The sequence below is a fragment of the Falco naumanni genome, chromosome 3 (assembly GCF_017639655.2).
Source record: "Falco naumanni isolate bFalNau1 chromosome 3, bFalNau1.pat, whole genome shotgun sequence".
NCBI classification, from domain to species: Eukaryota; Metazoa; Chordata; class Aves; order Falconiformes; family Falconidae; genus Falco; species Falco naumanni.
In genome coordinates, this window is record NC_054056.1 from 50,058,557 (window position 1) to 50,083,410 (window position 24,854).

Consider the following 24,854-nt stretch of genomic DNA (forward strand, 5'->3'; position numbering starts at 1 on the left):
GGAAGTTGTTTCTATAAATTTGTAAAGGACATCTGCAGGTAGCAGCATAGTTTGGGTAAGAGAGAGACATTCAACAGCAGGAGAACAACAGGTCAGAGACTACTTAGAAAAGTTGGATGTTTTCTTATCACACAGAATAACACCAAATAGTTGAGGTTGGAAGGGACCTCTGGAGGTCACCTTGTGCAATACGGCTTCTCAAAACAGGGTCAGCTAGAGCTGGCTGCTCAGCAGCTTGTCCCTGTGGGTTTTGAGGATGGAGTCTACAAACTCACTGGACAAGCTGTTCCAGTATTTGACCACACTCACTGTGGATTAAGTTTTTTCTGACGCTGAAGTGGAATTTCCTGGATTTCCATTTGTGTCCATCACCTCTCTTTCTGTCACTTGGTACCACTGAGAAAAGTCATGCTGTTTTCTTTACTCACTCCCATCACATAGTTTATGCATTCATAAGATACCCCTTCTCTCCTCAAGGTTAAACAATCATAGCTTTCTCAGCCTCTCCTCATAATTCATATTCTCCAATCCCTTTGGTATCTTTGTGGCCTCTCACTGGACTCATTCTGCCCATGTCTTTCTTGCACTGGAGAGGTCAGACTTGGACCATCACTTCAAATGTTTTCTCACCATGGCTGAGTAGAGAAGAATCATCTCCCTCAATCTGCTAGAAACGTTCTTCCTAATGCAGTTGAGGGTGTTGCAGACCATTTTTTCCTCCAAGGGCATATTTCTGGCTTGTGTTCTACTTGATTTCCATCAGGAAGCTCAGGCCCTTTTCTGCAAAGCTACTTTACAGCTGGTCAACTCCATCACGTATGGGTGAGTGAGGTTCTTTCTCCACAGGGGGAGTACTTGGCATTTCCCTATGTTGAAGTTCAGTACACTCCTGTCAGACCCTTTCTCCAGCCTGTGAAACTCCAACTGAACAACAACATGACCTTCTGGTCTGACCCGTTCTTCCCACTTTGTATCAACTATAAACTTGCTGAGAGTGTCCCATCATCCAGGTTGTTAGTGAAAAATTTAATCACTGCTGGTGCCAGTATTGCCCCCTCAGGTACATCACTGCTGATTGCTCTCCAGCTGGATTTGTGCAGCTGACCACAACTCTTTAAGCCTGGGAGTTCACACAATTTTCAGTCCATCTCACTGCCCACTTCTGTAATGCCTACTTCATCAGTATGTCCCTTAGAATGTATTGGAGGGCTGTGTCAGAAGACTTCTTCAAGTCAAGATAGACAATACTCTCCCTTCATCCACTAAACTAATCATCTTATTGTAGAAGGCTAGCAGGCTGGTTACTAGGCTCAAAGAATAGCAAGTAATCAGTGGCTTAAGATATCCTAGCAGCCAAAATAAAAGCTTGGATAAGGAGACAAAAGGCAAAACAAACAAATTTGCGGACAATGCTAAATTGAAGTGTGTGGCTGACATACTAAAAGGCAGAGCATCAGTCCAGAGGGATCTAGAGAGAGCTAAAGACTTGGCAAACAAAACCTGCATGAAGATCAACAAGAAATGCAAAGTTCTGCACCTGCAGCACAATATCCCCCTGCATTTTCATAAGCTGAGATCTGCTAGCTGAGATCTACTGGTAAGCATTTCAGGGTCACCACAGAAGCCAGGCTGACTATAAGCTAAAATTGCACTATTCTTGCAAATAAGGCAATCCAGATAGTGGGCTACCTTAGAAGAAGCACAACCAACAGATTGAAGGAAGTTCTTATCACTTTCCAATTAGCACTGATCAGGCTTCCCCTCAGATATATTGTCCACATTTGGCACACAAGGGAGGTGTGGAGAAACTGGATGGGGCAATAAAGGTGATCAAATACTGAGTGTACGTGACCTACAAAGATAGGACAAAAAGACCGAGTTTGTTTAGTCTGTTGAAGAGCAAACTGTGGTATGCAAAAAACAGCTTAGATGGTGAATACTGAAAAGCAGCAGAAAATTGCGTGCATCAATGAGGGATGGTGGCTGTCCAAAATGAAATTTGAAACTCTCAAGGACAAACCTGCTACTTGCTAACTGCAAATGGTACAGGCTGCAAAAACTGAAACATCCTGAATCCTCCAATTTAATACAGAAACATGAATCAGAACTGCCAATTAGGATGCTTGATCACACATTATGCTTCTGCACATAGACTACTTAGGTTAGGAAAACTGAGGGCTTAGAGACCCAGAAAGTACAAGATGAACACCCTAGCTTGAGGAAACATCCTGGAAGTTGGGAAAGATCCTGAAGGAAAGATCCTGGAGGCAAATGGCAAGGGGTGCCCGGGGATCTAGGCCAGTAACATCCAAGACTGGTAGCTGCAAGCAGCTGCACAATATGAAACCGTCAGGACCTTCTGCCCAACCTTCCTGGACCAGCACCGATCTCTCCAATGGGAAAGGAAGTCAAGATGAAATGAATGTAATACAGGAGGCTGGGAGTATGAGACGGTGAGTGTGTAAAACAAGCAAGTAACATAAAGCCCTAATCTCATCAGTTCTTATGTAAACCCCAGTATTCAGATTCACTATGGGTTGTTTTTTACTGTCTTGCCTGTGACAGAGTCTAAAGGTTGATTCAGTAACAGCTAACAAATATTGAAGGACGATTACAAAGATGCTGGGGTCAGTTTCCTGTCAACAGTGCCAGATGACATAACAAGAAGCAACTGCCACAGCTACATCCTGCAGCTTGGGAGGTTGAGGTTGGGTGTTCAGAGCACAGGATCGGTCCCCCTCTGCATCCTTGGACAGGGTCAACCGGACAGAAAGAGAAGAGTGATGGGGTGTGCTAAGCTTAAGAAAGGACCACTGACCTGGCATTCTCCACAGGTTCTACATAAACAACAAAATCACTATCAATTTCTGTTACAAAAATAAACAACATCCATTTTCTCCCCAAAAGAGTCATGCTTTACACATCACAAGACTGATTTACACAGTGCTGTATTTAGCTAATGAAACAACAGAAAATAAAGAATGAAACACTGCACAGAGTATAGTGATACAGTGGGAGGGGGAAAAACAAGCCCTTAACTCAAAAAAGCATGGTTTCCTACCTTGAGGGGGTTCATTAGTAAATTTGATAGAGGACTGTAACAGATTGATAGGAAACTCTGGGTGAGCCTCTGTAGTGATCCAGGTCCTGAAACTTTCATTCATAGATTCTGTTGTTGCAATGGTGTCCATTAATTCACTAAGAAACTCCAAGCCAAGGTGGCAGTTCTGTAGAAGGAGCCATCCTCCATCTTGCATGCATTGATTTAGCAGGCGCCTTGCATGGACTTCCTGGCCCTGACCCATTGAAATGGCACAACAAGGAATGTTCTGGAAGGAAAAAAAGAAAGTTTCTTTTATACATGGTTCTTTAGGATGATTATACGTGTGATGTATTGCTTCCGTAGGTCCATGTGTAAAACCACTAATATCAATGGAGAGTGGCTATATTAAAACAGGGTAAATGAAAACCACAAAACCCTCCAAAACTACACCCACTGGACATAATCTGTTTTTGCAGATCTGACAGAGTCAATGGGATTAGACAACTGAAACATGTTTCCTTCCTTTTCCTCACTTTCCGAAATAAAGCTGGACATACAGACAACAACATCGCTGCCTGGCTATCCTTTTTCCTATGATGTAGACTACCTTGAGGCAGATGAATATTAAGACTCCACATCATAATTAATGCACTGAGTAAAGCCAACAATTTTGGTGTCTTTTTACTGTCTGAACATACTTATTTCATCTAACAGAGAACGTCAAGGAAGCAGGCAAGACAGGAAAGATTGGTTCCCACTAAGTCATTCTTTAGCAAACATCCTGTATTGTTAATTGTCAGCGGTGGAGCCACTGATTCAGAGGATTCTAGTTTGATGATATGCTAACTCTAGACAGTTTTCTAGCTGTTAGTTTTCTGGATTCAGAATAGACAACACTCAAACACAAACACAAGAATTCTGGCAATTTATAGAATCTTTCCTCCAAAAGCCATGGGAGAAGATAGTCAGTTGTTCAGAAAAACAGAAGATGATACAAACTCTCACAAGGGGATCTGAAAAAGACAACCTGACTAGGTTGCGGTGAGGACCATACAAGTCTGTAAGTAACGTGCAGGCAGACCCCTTCCGTCTTGTTGTCCTTACTACCCTTGTTCTTGTTAAGTAGGTAGTCCCCTGGCTTAGGTTGGCTGCCTGAGTCCTACCAGGGAAAACCAGAATTATCAAATCTAGTTGAGCATATTATTCTATATACATGTTGAGAGCAAGGGAATTGATGAAAAGACTTAAGTTTCATGGACATTTTTATGTTCAAGACCTATAGCTCAGTATCCCTCATGCCGTAAGCAATGAACTGCATAAAGACTTATCCATCTGGGCCTATCTTCAGCTGGCTGAGAGCTGCAAAGGCTCATTCTCAGTTTTCCTGCTACTGGGACTCTCACACTGTGAAACCAAAAGGAAGTCATTCACTCCTAAACAGTGTGGATGAGGCTGCCCTACTTTTGCAGGAGAAAAAGGTGAAGCGTATGGACACAAGCTGTGCTGGGTCATTTGGCCTTGGGGTCAGAGAACACGCTCTAACCTGATTTTACTGAACAGTATAAATACAGCTGCTGTATATGATCTCCACATCCTGGCAAAAGATTTAAGGAGAAGAGAATGCCGAAGATAAGAAAGCAGGTAAATCCATCTCTCAGGTCAGTAAAACCTGAAACTGCAGCTACAAGAAGCAAAGCTAAATAGCCTGTGAAGTTGGCTATGTGCTGGAGCAGCAAAAACTTTACCTTTTCTAAGATGTATCCTAGTTAGCATGCCCGCAAGTCAAAGACTATGACTACCCCTGCAGAGTGCATAAATATTCAGCTGGTTCATTATTCCCTAACAAAGCATCTGCTCATAATTTGCTCTTTCAGCAATGTTACCTCTCAAATGTACAATCATGAAAGGTTATGGAAACATGAAGACAAGGAAAAAATATTTTTCACTATGGATTTTTCTCATTTTACTCCTTCTGAAAGAACTCTATCAAAATGCCTGCACACAGAATGTTTCTCTCAGTAATGATTCATACCAATGTCTCTGTGACATCTTAATACATTGCAATCCAGATGCAAACACTATCATTTCAGTCACTGGAGTGGCCCTGACAGTTCTGTTGAAGGTTCCATGCATCATTCCCTGAAAGAAGCTATCTCTACAATAACAAAAATATCTGGGTTTCATGAAGTCAAAGCACTAGGGATAATGAACTTCATTTTAATTCAGAAAGTGAAAATTTCCTCCATCTTCAAGTGAAAGTAAAGGGGGCAGCTTGCTTAATTTATAAACAAGGTTATAAAGCTCAGTAGTCACAGATACCGTTTCCATTTCTTTGGGAGAAGGCTATCTGAATAGCTAAATTTTAGAGTGAAAAATGAATTCTCGTCACAAATTTGAACATTTCCAACTGCAGATAATTGGTTTATATTGTTAATATCATACTTAGAGGTACCATCAGTATTGACAATCCATTTTAAGACTACAAATCATGCCTGTAAAAGGGAAATCACTGAAAAACATGCCAAGCATGTCTTTTGAAAATTTTCTATCATTAAGAGAAAAAAAAAAAAAAAACAAACAATAAATAGGATGCTTTGGATGTACAGAATCACATATATACCAAGATCAGACCCTCAGTGCAGCTAATCACTGCACTACCAAATAGACCTAAGGTTTATTCTGGAAAAAAGCAGAGAAAGACAGGAACTAAGTACAATTTGTTGACAAACTAGCAAAATAAACACAAAGCTTTCTTGTAAATGTTTCTGAAAACTATACATGATTTCTAGATGCATTTTTCAAAAGCTAGAGAACTACTCAAGTGCTCCTCCAGTCCTACAATCTTAATATATATTTTTACTTCAAAAAGATCTGTTTGTAGTTTGATTTGCAGAATCTGGATGCCTTTTGTAAATTTCAATGGTTTCTATATACTGTGTGGCAAGATCCTTACTTCAAGAGATCAGACAAATACTTTACAGTTAACTTTACATTTGCAGTTGATATTATAGTTGAAAATCAGGTTTATGACAGCCTAGCTGATGTTGCCTTGTTCACAAACCATTTGTGAGTAAACAAGGCAAACTCTTCAGCTCTTTTGCAACCTCACTTTCTATTATGCTATACATGTTTCCTTGATGCATGAAAGCATATTAAAACTGCCCTCTGCAATATACTTTCAGAATGACAGCAAAAAAAATGCTGTTTTTTAACAGTCACAATTACAGAGCACCCTCTACCTCCCAGCACTTCCCCAGACAGGCTAAGGTCTTGATCAAGATTTGACAGAATGGGAGAGCATTTTGTTCCACTCCTTGCAAGAGTTACTCTAAGTTACCAGCTGACTTCAAGAGACTCTGTTAGGTTAGCATCCTTCATCCCTTTACATGGTCAATTGGATAGAAATACTCAACTCCTTGATGCAAGTCAGAATTAAGTCTCAATTGTGTGTTCTGAATTGCTTTCAAAGGAGCCACTCTTCATTGATTACAGAAACTAACTCATATTTGAGACAGAGTAAGTACCTATCTAGGAGTCCATTTCACAGGATACATACACTGAACAGCTAAACAGGTGAGTGAAAACATCATCACAAAGCTGACACTCCATTTTTGTTCATACCACAGGCCATGAAAACAGGAATCCAATCACAACCACCTAACGTGTTTACCTGGACTTGAAAAGGGACTGAAAGAAATTGCTCATTTCTAGTCTGTAAATATTCTTGCAGTTAATTTCAGATCTTCTACAAAGTGTTTCTCATACCTTTTGAAAAGGCAATAGAATAAATTGTGAATAGGAATAAAATTGTTCTTTCAATTCATTGCTTTAAAGAAACCTAAAAATTCTGCTCGCCCAACTGCCATCCTTCGCTCTCCCTGTGTCTGTACATTGGCTGACTATCTGGCTGCACACTTTCAGGTGACAAGGATCACATCAAAAACTTCAGACTTAAGATTGCTAAGTTTAAACATTCAAGTGAGAGTGAGATCATAATTTAAGCACTCTTTACCACAGTCAGACAAATAAAATAAGAGTCCTGATTTTCCAAGAACACACATTTGAACTTCCCAATTAATAAGGTAAAGAGATTTGTGGGTGCTTTTGCACGTAAATTTTACTTAGTGCATACCCTAAATCCTGCACCTCCAAATGAAGATGTATTTTAACAGGGAGGAAAATTTATGGAGATCTAATGTGAATAACTTATTTTTTTTAGGAAAATTATACTTGCATCTATATTATGTGAACTGTAAAGCATAAAGCACAGAGTGCCTTAAAGTGATGCTGTGCTGTAAGAAATGTTGAACGTCTCCATCAAATGAACTGAGTGAATGGTAGGCTCTTCAAATTAATTTCTCTTGTCACCATATTTATGATTTTTTTCTGCAAGTGAATGTGATGCAGTGCAAACCACAGGTATTGCTTTGTTCTTTTACATATATATATATATCTCATATACTTTCACTAAGTAATGGACTATCACAGTCTGCTGGATAAAGACAGAGGGCTCACTGGAATCAAACAATGGGAAAATGCAGGAATGTAGTATTTCCATTTCCTCAGTAAATGCATTTTGGTTACTGGTCCAAAATTAACTTCCAGAGAACACTGTTAAATATCATCATTCAAGTTTCTATAAAATGTAGAAATACTGTTTCTAGTTCAAAGGATATTTTAAAATGTTTTTATCAGCTCTAGCAAACTCAGTTTAGGAGGATACCTTTGATTTTGCAAGACGTTCTATATTTTCAGTGGGGTCAGACCCCATTGATAAAAAGCATGTCAAAGGTGTTCGACAGTCACTTTCTGTCCACATTGCTTCCATTTCAAGAATAAATCCTTCTGCATATTTCCCTCCAAGAGATTCTGCAATGTAGTGTCGAGCCTAAAAAAAAAAACAAGTTACCAGAAATATCTACCTTTTCTTTTTTTTTTTTTATTTAGCATTAATCACTGATGTGAAATTAGCCAACATGAAATTTGGACTTTCTAAACTTTCATTTTTAACTTTGGTGTAACAAAAGTTACAGTCCACAGGAGGCAACCATTGAAATTCTCAGACAGCAAGGTTAAACACAGAAAAGAAAGAATTTTGCTCACACAACAGCCATCCTGTGAACATTTTTGCTAGAGGATGCTAAATGTTTTCTTTTGAAGAACTAAATAAATCCATGCAGAATAGATCCCCTGTCAGCTCTGAAGACAGCCCAGATATTGCCCCTAAATTACTGACTGCTAAAGCTTGGTGGATAGCCAAATAAAAGAGTTTCTTTACACCACTGGCATTCTTAGCTCCTCTAAGCATATACTGTTGACACTGTCTCTTACAGCATAGCAGATTAGATAGATCTTTCATCTGACCCAGTTACAATCTTCCAGATATTTGTTGGAACTTCAAACAAATTCTCCTGTCCAGCATGTATCCAATTCAAGTCTCTTATGCTGAATATCTATTTCTACAAAACATAAACACAGCTCAGACTTTATCTTTAAAGGTCAAACTTTCCCTATGCTTCTATTGTCCTCTTTTCACAGACATTTTCTAAAAGGACTTCTAAAGCTATCCTGCTGTATGAAATGTTTTTTTGACTGACATGATTTTCCAATCGTGTAAACTACTAGCACAGATTCTGAGGCATGTATTACAGAAAGAAGCACCTAGGAACAAGGTGGACTGAGGAAAAAAACAATTCCAGAAAAAATAACTTAATCATCCACTATTAAGCATAACTTCCGCCCTATTGAAGAAAGGTAAAATTTTGTAACACTTAGGGAAACACAGTGGGGAAAGATGAGATAAATGCTAACAAATAGGATCCCCTCTTTCCTCAAAAATTACAGTTTTTGAAACCACCTTCAGAGACGTTCTTTCTCAAAGATGGTTGTGCAAGACAATAAGAGTGTTGATAAATGTCAAAAGTGCTACTTTCCAGTGTAGGTAAAGACAAAAAAAAAAAAAAAAAAAAAAGTGAAAAGAGGATCCTCATAGATGCATACATCTATTTTAGACTTACATAGAGAAGAAAAATCCAAATACCACAGGCTGTGGAGAAACTGCTAGTCTACTGCAGTTTCTTTTACGATATATGCCACAAGACAGTTTTAATTATTAATTCCTCAGCATGGAGGGTAAGTAAACAGTTTATCTGTTATTTTAGTGCACCAGTCATCAAAATGAACTGTTCTCTTTCCACTTCCTCTGTGAAAAATAGGGATGTATCTTCTGATTCACCGGGAGAATGCAACTGCTTTACAAGTCTCATGACTCCACTTTAGAAATGCCACACACACAAAAAAAAGTATTCTTACAGCTCCGACAATTTATTCCATGTCTTGCAATGCACTTTCTAATTTCTTGCAATTACATAAACTAATATTTCTTTCACATGTATTTATTATAAGGATTTCAATATCTGATTTTCAAAATAGCTCACTCTGAAACAAATACTACAGTAAAAACAAATTCAGAGAACAGAAGTTTGGTACTAGCAGTTCTATAGGAGATGGATACCACATGGCATAAACATTGTATAAAAGTATATCTTACTTGGGCAACAGTATGATCAGGGCACCAGCTACGGACAAGGAGCAGTTTACGGAATTGATCCAGTAAGCTGTCATATCCATCAGGAATAACAGCTTTTTCAGGTGCTGCTTCATCAAACCAAGCTTTCCAGGACTTCTCATTCCTAACAACTTGCACCAGTAGTTGGTTAAAAGGGTTCAGGCTAGATAACTGCACAAGATTGAGCCATGTCATGTCAAGGATCCACTTCTTTGGTTTTGGTTCCACAGAATTCAGATCCAAATTAGCACCTCCTACAAAGTGAAAAGAATTATAGAGGAAAACAACCACTGTTAAGTAGAAAAATTACAACTAATATAAAATACTTATTTCTATAATTTAGGGAGTAAAAATCTTTGTGAACCAGGACATGGAGACCTAAAATTTGCAAGGAAGAATCATTTAACAAAAATCTATTGAGGCAGTGGTCTCAGTGCCTTCCAAACCTGATATCCCAGTATTTTTTTGCACTTTTTCTCCATCTGTAAAGCTGGAATACAACTTGCCTAATAAAATAAAAGGCTACTCAAACCCAAGTCTTCAGACCAGATGTAGAAAGGACCTATAGTTAGTCCCAGTCTCTCTTCACCTAGACTACACAATAAGAAAGCAAATTTGCATTCATTTCCAGGACTGTGCAACTCCAATAGCCTCTTAGCTCAAGCACCACAGCATGCCCGTTTGCACCTCTGACAAAGCTGAGTTACAGCTGAACATGAAATCAGTGTTTGCAAAACAGAGATACCTGGATGGCAAGTACCTGACTCTACTTACTTCAGTACCTGATTGCACCTGTGTATCTTGGAGACAGTGGGGTCCACTCCCATTGAGTTTTACAAACCATACTAAAATTTTTCTTTGTCATAGTGTTTGAGTAGTGACATGCAGTGGTGGCATAATGCAATGCAATATAACAATGTTTTACAACACGTAACAGATTTCCACTTTTCATACTGACACTTAAATTCAGTACAGAGTCTTCATGCATTCACATCCCTGATCATCAGCCATCAAAACAGATTTTGTTGACTGTTTCCAACCTCAAAGACATAGGTATGTGGTAACATGAAAGAGGCATGCAGAAGAAAACTACAGGGTGTCTTACAAAGTAATGGACTTTTTTTCCTGTTTTGCTATGTAAAACAGTTAAATAACTTAATCTAAGCATTATTTTGATAATAAATAATCTAATATTGCTCTTGTTTTGGAAAATTTGTCTCTTAATTTCCTTCTTGGGCTATATATACTTTCATTCACCAGTGAAAAAACATTAGATCCACTGGATACAACGTATTGTTAATGCAAGCACAGCAAAATCTGAATTCGGCAATTCACAGACATACGTAAACAGGAATATTTTAAAAGAAGTTACCTTTGATCAGTGTCTCAAACTCAGTGTGTGAAATTTTCTTGGCCTGCAAGTCAATCTTCAGTGCCAGAAGCAATGTAAACAGGAATCTGTGATTTTCATACAGCCCTCGAACTGTGTACTTGAAGACTTCATAGGTGAGATGCTCGATTACATATACTACCCTTTTTGCTGTGATTTGAGATTTCTGAGATCTTTCCACTGATAGGTCAAAAATGCCAAGGAACTGCCGTAAGGATGTTTGGTACATGATATTAACCAAGCTCATTTCCACAATTAGGAAATAAAGGATGCTTCCACGACCAGCAACAGGCCGATACTCTTCACGTGCAGTATTGATTTTCACCTCTGTCTCTGCTGCTATGTTTAATTTTTCACTGACCTTAAAATTAATGGAAAAGACCATGAAGATTAAGTCATGTCACTTGTGATTTATACAGCACAAGCAAAAAGGAAAGGTCTTGATTAAGATCACAATGGTATTTTTAGTCAAGCTTTGCTTCTCTCTGTCAGTTTTTCAACACAGACATTGTGTCCTCATGTTTTCAAACACCAAGCACAATGTGATTTGATTCCAAATTACACCTGCAATGTACACCTGGAATATAAATTAGTAGCCAGGTAAGAGTTTAATTTTCCAACATTTCATGAAGAAACAATGATAGTACTTCTACTATTTATTTGTTAAGAAGTCAGATGTTATATAGTGGCTCTGAACTGATAAAAAAACAAAACCATTTAAAAAATCTGTCTACAAATGATGTTTAGATTACAATTACAAAATGTATCTGCAATGCATTCAAAATTCACCTCTTCTGCTGTTGTTTTCGTGATTCTTAGGACTTCTATCAGGGACTCATCTTCAACCAAAGAGCCCTCTGTACTGGTTAGACGGAAGAGTAGATTATCTTCAAGCTCCTGCATTTTCCTCTTGTTAGATGTCACTTCTTCCATCAGTTTGACTCTTTCTGCCTCCAGTTCCTATATTCAGAAATTTTCCTTAGAATAGTTAAGATTAATTCAAAGAAATATTCCATATAATGACACAGAAAACATCTGATTTCATGCATGATAGATTTCAGGCTTTGTTGTTTTTTCCTCTAAAATACAGAAATACTATATACTAAAGTGATTTATATGTATATTGTATTTATTTGATTAATGAAGCATACTGGGAAGTGAAAACACACCAGAATGACCAGGAAAAGCTTGCTCATAGTAAGATGCACAAAACACTAAAGCTTATTTCCAATGGGAAGTGATAAAAGCCACATTACATTAAGTACGTAAAATTAAATTAGACAAAGGACTGAGAGATGAATTGTATGGATGAATTTTACATTGTTAGGGAAGTTGAATGGATGACCTTTTCCATTTCTAATTTCTGTGATTTTGTGACTTTGCAAGATACACTACTGCTTGTAACACAGGAAATATTACAATTATTATCTATGTCATATCAAATTTTTAAGCTATTTCTACAAGACAGACAATGGCAAGGGAACAATGACAGACAACTCAACACAATGCCAGGTAAAATGAAGCATCTGTACTGCACAGTCCAACACAGCTCAGGTATACCTTTGCTGGCTAACTTTATTTAATCAATCAAGTCAAACCTGTCTAGTTGTCTACCCACACCTATGGCTTCAGTTTATTTTCATTCTTGTCAAGAAGATGTACAGAGTTATGCATACAGGAGAGGCTCTCCTGTATTTCAAAGAGGTGACAAATTTCTTTACTCTCCCAAACTTCCTGTTTGGAAATCTGTTTGCAATATATTCTAGGGCTATAGAATGTAGCTCTGTGGAAGCTAGAAGTAACTGCATCCCAAAAGAGGAGAATGACTTAAGCATTGGTCATTCAGCTTCAATTTTCTGTATTTTCTCCTCTTTCTTTACTATTAACACACCAAAAAAAACTGAATTAGAGAAAAAGAGTAGTTCTACAGAACACTCAAACATGCATTTAAGTATATGGCTAATTTCTACTTAAGGACATGCTTTATTTAAGAACAGGCACCTCAGCCATTCTATTTGTAAGCCTGTAAAGATATCTTTTAGAAACTTAGCAAATGTACCAGATGCCAGGATTTTTTTGCCAGAGGATTTTGTGACCACATTTAACATAAAAAATAGCTGTTCTGAACACAAATAGTGGCAGCAACTTCATTATCAAAGTACAAAAAGATGCTGATAATTTTTTTTTCATATAGTTACAGGAACAAACTTTACATCTGAGAAGAATAAACACTTCTTAGATCATATATTTCATTTATCATTATAGCAATCTTTAAGAGTATCTTGGTTCCTTTATTACTTTAGCTCAGTGATCATAAACTTGTCTTCTTGTTTGTAATAGAAAACCTGTTCTTCAGATTCTCTCAGATTTTCTTTGAACTAAATTTATCAGAGCTCCACTAGCCCTGACTATCTACACCAGGACACTCATTTCTTACTGAGACAGAACCACAATTTCTTCATATCTGCTAAAGGGAAGAAGTTTGATCACCTGCAACCATGTCCCTGTGCAGCAAGCAGTGCTGATACCAGTCAGCTACCCTTGCACTCCAGCTGATACACAGCACTGGACGAATATTTTTCAATCACTATATTTTTGACCCCAAATGCAGTCTAGGTGTTGCTACATACATTCAATATGAATTCTCTAACAGTTTTGTCCGGGAAAAAAAAAAAAAAAAACCAAACACAAAGGAAGCATATTGGGGCGAGGAGGGGGGAGCAGGTGGAGATGGGTTTTATATGTAGGCCACGAGAAACCAGTTTCATTTCTATCTTGATTTAAACCTCTGTCTTTCCTATCAGGGGTAAGTTAGTCAGGATAGTTCCATCCATTCCTGCCGATGCTGTTGAATTTTGCTTACAAAAATACACATGTACTGGAGTAAAGATTAAAAGTTTTGCATCCTTAGCATTTGTTGCACCCTGGTAATGGATAGCTTTTCCCCAAAAGCTATTGTAGCCTTCACATTTTTTGTGGAACAATTCACAGGAAGTTTGGGCATAACGATGACTTTCTAGCCTCTGGTTATGACTGTCAGGCTGAAGGAAGGGCACTTACATTCCAGTCCTCACTTCAGCAAATTCTTGTTTGAATAAAGTAGAAAGGTGTTGGCCAGAGAAAATGACAGCAGCACTAAAGCACACAGGTTAGAACATGCTTTGGGAAGTCAAAGGAGGAGGAATTAATTCCCTTAGGTAGGGAACTGCTCTCACATGAGCAAGATTGCCTGAGTTACTGAAAACAGCAGCTCTGCTAATCCAAACCTTAATTTTTGTTACTTTTTTTCACAAAGACACAATTACAAAATGTTCCATTTGAAATAAGTCATTCAATATTACGTGAAATACAACTTCTGTGCTTTCACTTTAATGAGAAAGGAAGAAAATATTTCACTTTAGTGTAATTGGGCCATAACATTCACTTATTTATTGGTATGATTGCCATAGTAAAACACACGTTTGTTCATCATGCTTATGATGAATTGAATCCTAAGTTTTTGGATAACCAGGCTGTTAAACTAGATCTCACAAAAAGAAACAGGAACGATCTCGGAATTAAATTATTGTGGAGGATGTCTCAGATTTTATATTATGTAATAAAACTACTGAAAAGCACCTGAGATTATTTTCTTTCCTATATTTGCTTCCACATAATCAATGGAAATTTTATTAAGAGCACAGACAGTCAGTCTTCAGGGCTCCTTAAAAATCTCATAACTCCTTGCACACTAGAGCTTGGCTGGCAAAAGTAGTTTGAGTTCATAAGCATTTTTTCATGTAATTCAAACTCAGTTTAAAAAGGAATTCAGAAATATAAGAGGTTTCTGACTGAACAAGGAGCTTTTGCTATATATGAAAGAATAAATATGCTTTATGTATGTCATGTATATGCCTGTGATGTATTTTTAATGAATAATTTCCTTCCTTCTCTTTCCAAGCCCAGATCTTAAAATAAATGTTCAGGTCCCTCCACTCAGTTAAAAAAAAAAGCTCCACACTTCTTTCAGCAAATGCACAAACACCTAAACTTTCATTCACATTTTTGTTCTTGCATTTAATTTCAACCAAGACATTGAATACATCCACTGATAGTGCATATATTGAACAAGCCTTCCCTCTATGCAAATATTGCAAGTTACTAGATACCTGTTTTTCTGTGAGGATGACACGGCCAAGGAGTTGATCTTCCAGCCCTTTCATAGTAACAGTAAAGTCAATCACAGTTGTTCTTGCACTAATTTCTGGAGTATAGGCAGGATTAGCCAGTTTTGTTGTCATGTAAAGGGTAAACCCCTTCATCAGATCTACCTCTTTGTCACCTACTTTCACCTGAAAATAAAACATATTAATCAATTTTCAAAAGCTGAATTCAGAAAAAAACACTTATTTTATCTAGTGAAAAACAGATGAACTCTTTTTTCAAAATTTTCATTTACACTTTTTAAACTTTCTGCTTACAGGATAAAAAAAACAATCAACCCAACCTCGTTCACTACTAATCTTTCTAAGGGTCACAAAGGTACAGAATCCCACAGTATCCAGGCTACCAGATACCTAGCATCTGTTCTATTCTTTTTTAATTTCATGTTCACAATTCATCTTACTTTGTGGGCTGAACCAGATTTTATGAAATTTTTTTCCAAGATGTTATCTAGAGCAGGATCAAGTTCCTCTCCAACATCTTCAATTAACAAAGGTCGGCCAAGGGACAGGCAGTCTTCCACATGACTTCTGAAGAACTTGTGGTTCATAGCTGTAACCTAGGAAGATTGGTTCACAACATGGCATCCTTTTGAGAACATTAGAAAACAGCATAAAATCCATTGCAAATTTCAAAAAAATATACCTATCCTGGGATATCTACACAAATGATTACATTTTAGAGACCAACACTTGCATCTGCTGAAATGAATGGAAGTTTTGCTTTAAGCTTAACAGAATATCAGATCACACTTCTTTATTGTTATGTATTTATCCACTTATCTACAAATCTATCAATGTAGTATCTTAATAACATTTGAATATTAATGGATTTATGCTCAAAGCACCAACGTGAAGTAGAGAAATATTTATTGGGTTCAGACAGGGAACCAACGTTACATAAGAGTCCTGGTCTCACATCAGATGTTGAATTTCCAATTCAGTTCCCATTTCGCAATATAAAACATTAAAATTTCTCAAAATCATATGGACTCTTTTTCATTTATTTAAATTTAATATATTTAAGATAAGCATTTGAGATGATAATTGAATAGTCTTTCCAGACACCTGTTAGACCGTGGTTTTGGGGTGACTTTTTACCAGAAAAACACCCAGGATAGACATGTTTTTAAAATAAATTCTTGTCTTGCAGGGAGTCCTCTTTGAAAAAGGTATAATTAAAATATCTAGTGGCACATTACAGAGTCTTAGAACAGTATAATATTTAAAAATTAATACTATGTTCCACTACTCTGCACTTTTAGCTCCGTTATAATGTAGGTATATGTGCATCCATCAAAACAGCATGTTGCCTACATTTTTAGTTCAAATAAAACTGAAGGATGAAGTTAGCGTCTTAGTGGCCAACAATATTACCTTATCAAGACCATAGCAAATTACAATATCCCAGATGTAAAGGCATGATCTAAACACTTCGGTATTGAATCTTGACATAACTCCGTTCCTCCTGGACTTTACAGGGGGAGAACTCAGATTCTTCTAACACAGCTGACACCCAAGCCAGGACATCTAAAAGCCCATAACTGAATGAATTTTCATCAGGAAAGCTTCCTCTGCATTTAGAGGCTGCATCCGTGTGCATTCAAAGCCATTTAAGTTTTCAGAGCAGCTCAGTAGTTAAGCCCCATCAGGATTCACAAATTTCATAGGCAGGATATTCACACATACTGACCACAAGGCGAGCCCAGTAGACATTGCAGACATTTTTCTCTGGCTCATCAGTCAAATGTCATCATCACTTACAGTGTATGAATAGTAGGGAAAGAGGAAATGGTATTTTAATCTACATCTCCCAGCCCCTGCTTTGGTGAGTAAATGGTATAAGATCCTTAAGCAATTCCTGGACCAGAGAATGGAACCTGTGTGTTCTCAGTCCCCTTCTGCCAGCTGCATTCCAGCACATGGTGAGAGCAGCCACCACCTGGAGTCGGGCAATACAGACTCAGTGCCACTTAACAAAGGGAACTGAAGGTGCAGCTTGGAGGACAGTTATTGGGGAAAAGGCTACAGCATGGCAGGAAGAGCCAGTGTAGGTCCCTAACTGAAGGAGGTTCCCTGTTGCCACTCCTGAGCTCACCTTAGCAGCTCTCTGAAATCCTGAGCAGGAGATGCAGTTCCCAAGGAGGGTGAAATATGAGATACATCCTTCCCTCTACTGTTTTGTGATGATTGCTCACACTAGCGTTTCGTGATCCAATTTTTGGCCACCAAGTAAGTCTGATGTAATTTAGAGGATGCCGTGTTATCTACTGTAAGACAGTAGATTTCACACAGTCACAAAATACCTAAATTCTTCTGTGAATACCACTCGTGCTTTAAGAGAGCTTTTCATGATGTTTTTAAATGAAGACCTCCATTTTCCCAACATCTTTGATAGTTGTGCATTAGTTTTCTGTCTCTTCTCAGTCAACACTACCCATTTCTAGCTGTGTTTCTCCACCATTTTTGAGCATGTTCAAATTATCAGAAACTGGATTTGGCACGAAATTGAATGATGGGCCTTTCTTAGCAGTGCTAGGAAATACAGATCTACATCAAGCTCTAGAAGGTTAAGGATTTAGCTAATAACATCACCATGATGTCACATCACCATGATGCCATCAGCTCTCTGGATGTCACCATCCTTACCTGCGTTCTCAGTTTCTTTTCCTTAATCCATCACTTTCATTTTGAGTGAAGACAGTATACCATGGTATTCATGTGATAATCTACAGTTGTAGGACAGATTTGATTTATTAACAACTAACTCTTTAGTATCATGCTCGATCTGGCCTGGAAATATATCATGTGTTTAGATCTTTACCATAACCCACCTTATCCTTATTGATGTAAAAAAGCACAGAAGGTAGGCTGATTAGAAGCGGGGAAAAAAAGAAGTTCTTAATTAAATAGAAGACCCACATCCCAAACAGGATGCACTGCTAGATAGAAAGTTAGAGGGGTGAATAAATTAAGCAATAAATATTTTTATCACATGCATTTAATCATGATGCATCTTGAATTTGGGCTTTGTGTTTGATATGCCTCAAAGATCAATAGGTTTCCATTGTATGACAGGCCACCATTCTTTTTCCAATTCCTCCCTTTTTCTTTTCCCTATTTTCCTCTTAAAATGCTTACCCTAAAATGTTATTACCATGCAGCACCAACTGCCTGATCCTGTCTGGTCTTAATTTTGCAAGTAATTTACTTCCCTCTAAGTTTCTCTTTCTCTATGACAAGTAATTAAAAGATTCATCATAAAACTAGATATGGCATAACATATAATTCCAGTTTGCTCTTGAAAGTGTCTTTCTAGAAGACAACAAAGCAGTACAAGCTATTTCATCCTGATACCGATAGGTCACAGGTTTATTGTCAGTCTTGTTTTAATTTCTGCTTAACTATATACCATAAACATCAGATTTAAAATTCACACGGCCAAAGTACGATGGCAGAAAAAACCACTTTGCATTGCTACCTATGATGTGAAATGACACGCACATTAAAAAATATTAAATTAACTGTTTACCTGGAGTCCATTATTCTTTTCCTTATTTTTAATCCAGGTCTTCCCTTGACCTTGTGGATCGATCAGCAAAGGATATCTAGATGCTTTTGTGACAATGATGCCATTCTGAATTGAAAGGTCATCATTCGGAAGACCCTGGAGGTTCCATTCACTCACTGTCGCATTGTCAACAAGCATACCAGTAAGGTTCAGGTCCTAATAGAAAATATGTAATTACAAAATTAGTACCAGATAGAGGAGTTATAATAAAATGTTTGATGGAAGGTTTTTCCTTCTTATTCTGTTCATAATGCATGATAGAATGTATTTGGCAGTTATTGTTTATTGCCTCCTTTCTTTACAGTTCAGTACCTAAATCATTGAAGTTGGGCGATAATGAAAGCGAATTCAAATTCTGTTGAGGCTTTGAAGTTCATCAGAGTGCCACAGAAACTCTGAAGCCAGTTTAATATCTAATGACAAGCTGATTTTTGTATTTGCAAACTCTTTTCTTGCTAGCTGAAGAGAAAGGGTCATCTTGGTCACAAGAACATCTTCCTGCTGTAAAGTTGTAAAGTGCCCTCCAAGTATGTATATGAATACAAGATGGCTTGTGGGAGACTCAGAGAAGAAAGATGTGCTACGGATCAATAACCATGAACTATCATGGACATTTATTGTTGCTATGGTCAGAACTCTTCCCAGCTCATATATTCTAAAATTTGATTTGCACATGTCAACTAACCTGCTTTATTTTGTTCACTATGAACAGTGACTGGCCTCTTAGGAATGTGTATGTGAAGAAAACAGCACTTAAAATCACAAACTAAGCTCTCCAAATTACAAAAGTAGCTTAATAATGATGTGAGTTTAAAAATAATATAATTGAAGGAGGTTTTTTTAATGCTCCTTATATTTTTCACTCAAGAATTTCTATTTGTAAGGTTTGTCTACAAACATCATGTTTAAAAAGAAAAAGCCTGTGACGTCTACAAAAATCACATAATTCAGCATCTGAAGCCTAAAGCAAAATTTCAGATACTGTGAGTCTTATGATAGAATCATGAGAGTGATACCAGCGGTTGCAAGACTCAAAAGATGTTTTACCCCTTTGATTTTTTTACTACTCTGATTATTGAAGAATCTAAATGAAGCAACACAAATTATTGTGAGAAGACAGAAACTCTAAGAATCCAATTTCCATTTGTGAAAAGGACAGTAAAGCATTTAATAGCCAAAATTTTCAGTAATTGGAGCCTAAAACCAAATTTAGCTCCTTAAGCAGGGTAGGGTCTAAACAGCTTTGAATTTTTTCTTAGTGCAGCAGGAAGTATCAGTCACTCTGCAACTTAGCTAATTTAAGTGCCTAAATACACAGATAGATAGCTAATTTTAAATTGTTACGCCTAAATGACTCATTCACCCACAACCAGTTAATCTGTGACAAAGTAAGGCAGATGTCAAGCCTTTTGCTTAACTGTAAAGCTGCATTCTTTCCTGTGGTGTGAAGTATCAAGAGAAGCCCATATGCCGCCTTTTGTGATTACTTAATTCATTGGAAAAAATTAAACTTCTCTTTCATACACTATCATTGAAATCACAGTCCTGTCCTTAACGGAAACTATCTAATCAGAATGGTAATTATAGTTTGAAACTTCTTAATTACAGCATTTTATGTCTAACCTGTCCATATGAAAAAAAAAAAAAAAAAAAAAAAAAAAGAAACCCCACAGAAACAATCAAAAAAGTGCTCCTCAAATTTTGAAGGATGCAGCTGAGTAGTACTGTTGTCAGAACATCTTCAAAGAGGCAGAATTTTAGTTCTTTATGTCTTGGTTTCTGAGGACATTAGACATCCAAGTTCTTATCCTTAAATAGTAAGAAACATGATAGTTATTCCCCAAGGTAAGTAGCTTTGAAGAACATTTTGTACACTGAATTTAAGAGTCTCCCTGGGATTAATGTACGTAGGATGACTCCCATACAACACTGGTAAATAATCTTGCCTGAGCGTATACTGCTACTGGTACCTTATTAATAAATTCGTCTTGGCCTTACACATTATTTATCATCAGAAGCTTTCAAAGAGCTTTGCTGGGCAAGTCAGAATCATTCATCTTTGTAACTCATACCATAAATTCGGCTGGGCTGTGAGGTTCATGTCAGGTTAAGGTTAATCATTGTTATGAGAACCATTATGCATTACCTAACATAAGCAAACAAAAAAAAAGATTCTCAGGTAACTTCTATGAGATGAACAGCACGACAAAACGCTCATGGCAAAAAGGTCTCCCTAATATATGTTTTAAGTCCCCCGAGAACCTGAAAAGAAGATGCAGAAGGGACACTAATCTACCTTCAGCTATTTCACAATGGTACAGCCACAGCTGTACACAGGTTGTGCATTTGCTCCCAGCCCTTTCCAGCACCACAGACTGCTCTGTCAAAAGCTTTGGTGGCTGAGTTCTATCCTCAGATATGAAGCCATATCAGCTTAATGCCTCCATTCCAGCACTGAGAGTAATAGAAACCCCCTGAACCATCCAGTGCCTAACTTGGGAGCTGCTGCTTCAACAACTGCCTGGGAAAATATAGGGGCACAGCAACACCAGATGTGGGGTGGTATTCTCAAACACGTATTCACAGATTATTCCTTGTAAGAAGATAAAATGTTGAGGGAGACAGTTAAAACTGGTGTTTTCTTCAATATATGTATTTTTCATTTTCAGTAAATGCTAGATGTGGCTGATTTGCTTGACTTCATGACAAATTATGGAGACGACACGGTATTTGCAGAAAACCTTCAACTATGGGGGAAAACTAAGACTACCCGATGGAACCTCTTATAAATTAAATCTATTCTAATCTTGTAAATTTAATCTGTTTCCCATATTATGGAATTTCCTCCCAGAGCATCTGATCTCAAACAGCACCTCTCTCTCAGATCTGCCAGAGCAACAGCCTATATACCAAACTTGCAATGCAAGACTATAAAGAGGATCTTAAAACATATTGTTTTAGAAGCTCAGTTGTCAACTGTTCAGATTTTTCATTTATTAAAAATTGGATGGAATGTGACAGCTTATATATAATCTTCCAATTACGTACTTTTCTAGAATGGAATGCTCTGCGCTTTATTTCTCTGCAAGGCAAAGAGTAAGGTCAGGACAGAAGGTGAACACTTACATTACTGTATGGAATCTTGCTGCTGTCCATCTCTTTCTTCCACAATTGGAGCAGCAAATTCCTATACTCCTGATTGAAAGGTCCAGAGTAAGAGAGAAATCCAGTGGCCAGAAGAACATTCCCCACTAAATTAATAATTTGATTTTGAAAGTTTTTGCTGCTTGCTGTCCAACGAAGCTGTATGTAAAATATCACAAAGAAGTGAGATTAAGCAGGTGTAAAACTAACATGAAGATCTTACTCGAGAATTTATCTCTTTCTAGTAAATAATTGTTCTTTGAACAAGGAGTATTTTTGGCTTTAAATCTTTCTTTTCAGAAGTAGAACTTTGCTTGGAAGAGATGGCAACCACCTGACCAAGTGGAGAAAAAGCATCTTTGTCAACAAGCTCGCCAAACTGGTCAGTGCTTTAAAGGAGGAATGAAGTGGCAGGATGACCAACAATAATGTGAGGAAGTGGAGGACTGCAATATGTTGCCAAGAGAGTCTCCATCTTTGGAGATATACAAAACCCAACTGGACAATGCCTTGAGCAACTTGCTCTATTTGACCTTGCTTTGAGTGGCAAGGAGGTGGGTTAGATGATCTCCAGAGGTCCCTTCCAATCTCAGTTATGCCTTCCATTCTCAATTATGCCACGATTCCGTGACTTTCTGAATATTATTTTTGAGTCTTACTTACTCCTTTCTCTCTAGATTTCTATTCTGTTCCAATCACTCTGTATGCAATCTTGGCCAGGACCTACATGTTTTAAATTTAGAATTTACACATTTAACCCAGTGTCAGTTTTGCCCAAGGCTTCAAGTGCCATATATAGTCTTAATTTTTTGGTCTGAATTTTCAAAAGTAGAATGGAATAACTGCTCTTAAAAACCTCATAACACAAGGCTTCAGAAAACCCACAATAAGGCACTGTAACTTCCTATTTTGGTGTTGCTCTTGAATTTAAAAGTTAACTGAAAAATATGACAAAGCACCTAACATTTTTGATTGATATATTTTGAAGTACAACTATGCAAACAAATGCTGAAGTCCTGGCCTCATAGGATGCAAGTCAACACTCAGTTTTGACTCAGTGAAATCAACAAAGGAATTATCAAAGCAAATAATCAGATGAGAAGGCGGGGGGGGGTGGGGGGTGGGGGTGGAAGTGTATCCTGCTTCCTCTGGAAACCTTCAGGCTGAAGCCAGAAAAATCTGCACAAGAAAGGTAAATTTCAAACTCAGTGCAGAAGATATCAATTAACCCATAATTCTGTAAAAGGTAGAAATCTGAACTTCAAATATCATTCAGGAAATTAGTCAAGCTCCAAATTCCTATTCTTGTATACTTGGTGAGAAAAAAACAGTAAACCTTATAAATATTTCAGGGCAATTACTTAGGTTAAGCCTAATTTCTCTTCTTACTAAAGCTAAAAGGAATTTGGCTCCTTGGCTCTAAATCTGAATTTTATCCCAATACAAGCTGTATGACATGACATAAATCATGTATGACATACAAAATAATTAAATTAACACAAGAAATTGTTTTACTTTGTTAGCTACATGAAGCTCAAGCAAAAAGGATACCTATAAATTAAAATAAAGTGTCATATGATAATGAGATGTTAACATGCCTTAAATTTCTTGGCTACTACCAATGATCATTATGGAGTAATCTCAAAACTGAGCCCCTGCTTTGTGATGGAAATATACTCATATGTACTAGTACCTTTTCTCCACCTAACCCTTCAATCAGAGCTGTGGCATTGTTCATCTTCCTTCTGCATGCCTCAGCATCATCAAGTAAAGCCTGCTTCTCTTTCATAGCAGTATCATACATGGCTTGTACTTGATCCAGTTCCATCTGCTTCTCATCCAGCTGAATTTGTGCATTATTCAGTTCCATTTGGGCAGCTGCAAGTCTTCCTTCTTGCAGGGCTAAATTTGCCTACAAACATTTAAAAGTAAAGAGTAGTTAATACCTATTATTTGGCAAGAGCAAATGACATTCATTTAATAGCATATATTGTAAAGCATTGGGTACTTTTTAAAATAACACATTTAAGATTACAGCAGGGTTTTTTTCCTTTTTAACTTTTCAATCTAAAACTGGAACACAAGCATAACATTAAAGTTATTCAATACAATCTTAAAATGTTTTAATAATATTTTTGAAATGATCTATTGATCACAGTCATGAATGATTTGAAGTCACAATACACTTTAAATAGCTGTACACTAGATAAATTAAGAAACCCATACAATGTTTTCTGTAATATATTCTCAGTGCAAAAGAAAATTAAGATTGTCCTTGTGGATTATAAAATAATAATAACAGAAACTACTCTTCTCCTCTCTTTTCCCATCAATTACTTCTACAATACAAATACAAAAAATGCATTTTTTTTCTCTTCCAGAAACTAAAACATTAAAGACTTTTCTCATTCATCCCTTCAGATGCTGGGCACACCCCATTTGTGCAGCATCAGACAGAGCTGCAGAGCAGATACTGTCCATGGAGAGAAAACTCCCTTTTTTTGTCATTCAAGCTATTATAAACTCCTCTTATTATGTCACAGTTCTCTCTCTTCCCTGGCTGCTCCCTCTTCCTTGGCTGCCCAACCCCTTAACAGAACCAGCCACATCTCCACCTTGTCTACATCGGCCAACCCACCGCCCCTGAAGCCAGCCCACAGCTGTATATTATCAATGTTAATTAACCAGCTTAATTCTTCTACATTATTATTATCTTATATTAAAGCACTTACCTTATTAAGCCATCTGTTGTCAGGCTTTTCTCACCGATAACCAGAAAGAGCCCTGCACCAGACCCCTCTCTCCTTCCTCACACCTCCCACCCCCTGCTTCCCCAATGCAGAGCATCTTCTTATCCTTAAATTATGTAAGGGCTAAAAATGGGAGGAAAACAAAGTTATGACATATTGTTTCACCCCCCAGGTGACTAATAGTGA

The 24,854-nt window shown here is 37.5% G+C and overlaps 1 protein-coding gene across 1 annotated transcript in view; it reads right to left on the reverse strand.

Annotated features, from left to right (window-relative positions):
- Nucleotides 1–24,854, reverse strand: part of LOC121084427 (dynein heavy chain 5, axonemal-like) — a 184,156-nt gene that overhangs the window by 34,805 nt on the left and 124,497 nt on the right. Inside the window, exons 61-70 of the mRNA XM_040585836.1 lie at nucleotides 23,612–23,830; nucleotides 21,901–22,077; nucleotides 18,736–18,930; nucleotides 15,608–15,763; nucleotides 15,150–15,332; nucleotides 11,791–11,961; nucleotides 10,984–11,362; nucleotides 9,594–9,865; nucleotides 7,767–7,931; nucleotides 3,062–3,329 (exon numbers count right to left, since the gene is read on the reverse strand). Of these exons, the coding sequence (XP_040441770.1) occupies nucleotides 3,062–3,329; nucleotides 7,767–7,931; nucleotides 9,594–9,865; nucleotides 10,984–11,362; nucleotides 11,791–11,961; nucleotides 15,150–15,332; nucleotides 15,608–15,763; nucleotides 18,736–18,930; nucleotides 21,901–22,077; nucleotides 23,612–23,830 (2,185 nt within the window). The remainder of the gene's footprint in view (nucleotides 1–3,061; nucleotides 3,330–7,766; nucleotides 7,932–9,593; nucleotides 9,866–10,983; nucleotides 11,363–11,790; nucleotides 11,962–15,149; nucleotides 15,333–15,607; nucleotides 15,764–18,735; nucleotides 18,931–21,900; nucleotides 22,078–23,611; nucleotides 23,831–24,854) is intronic.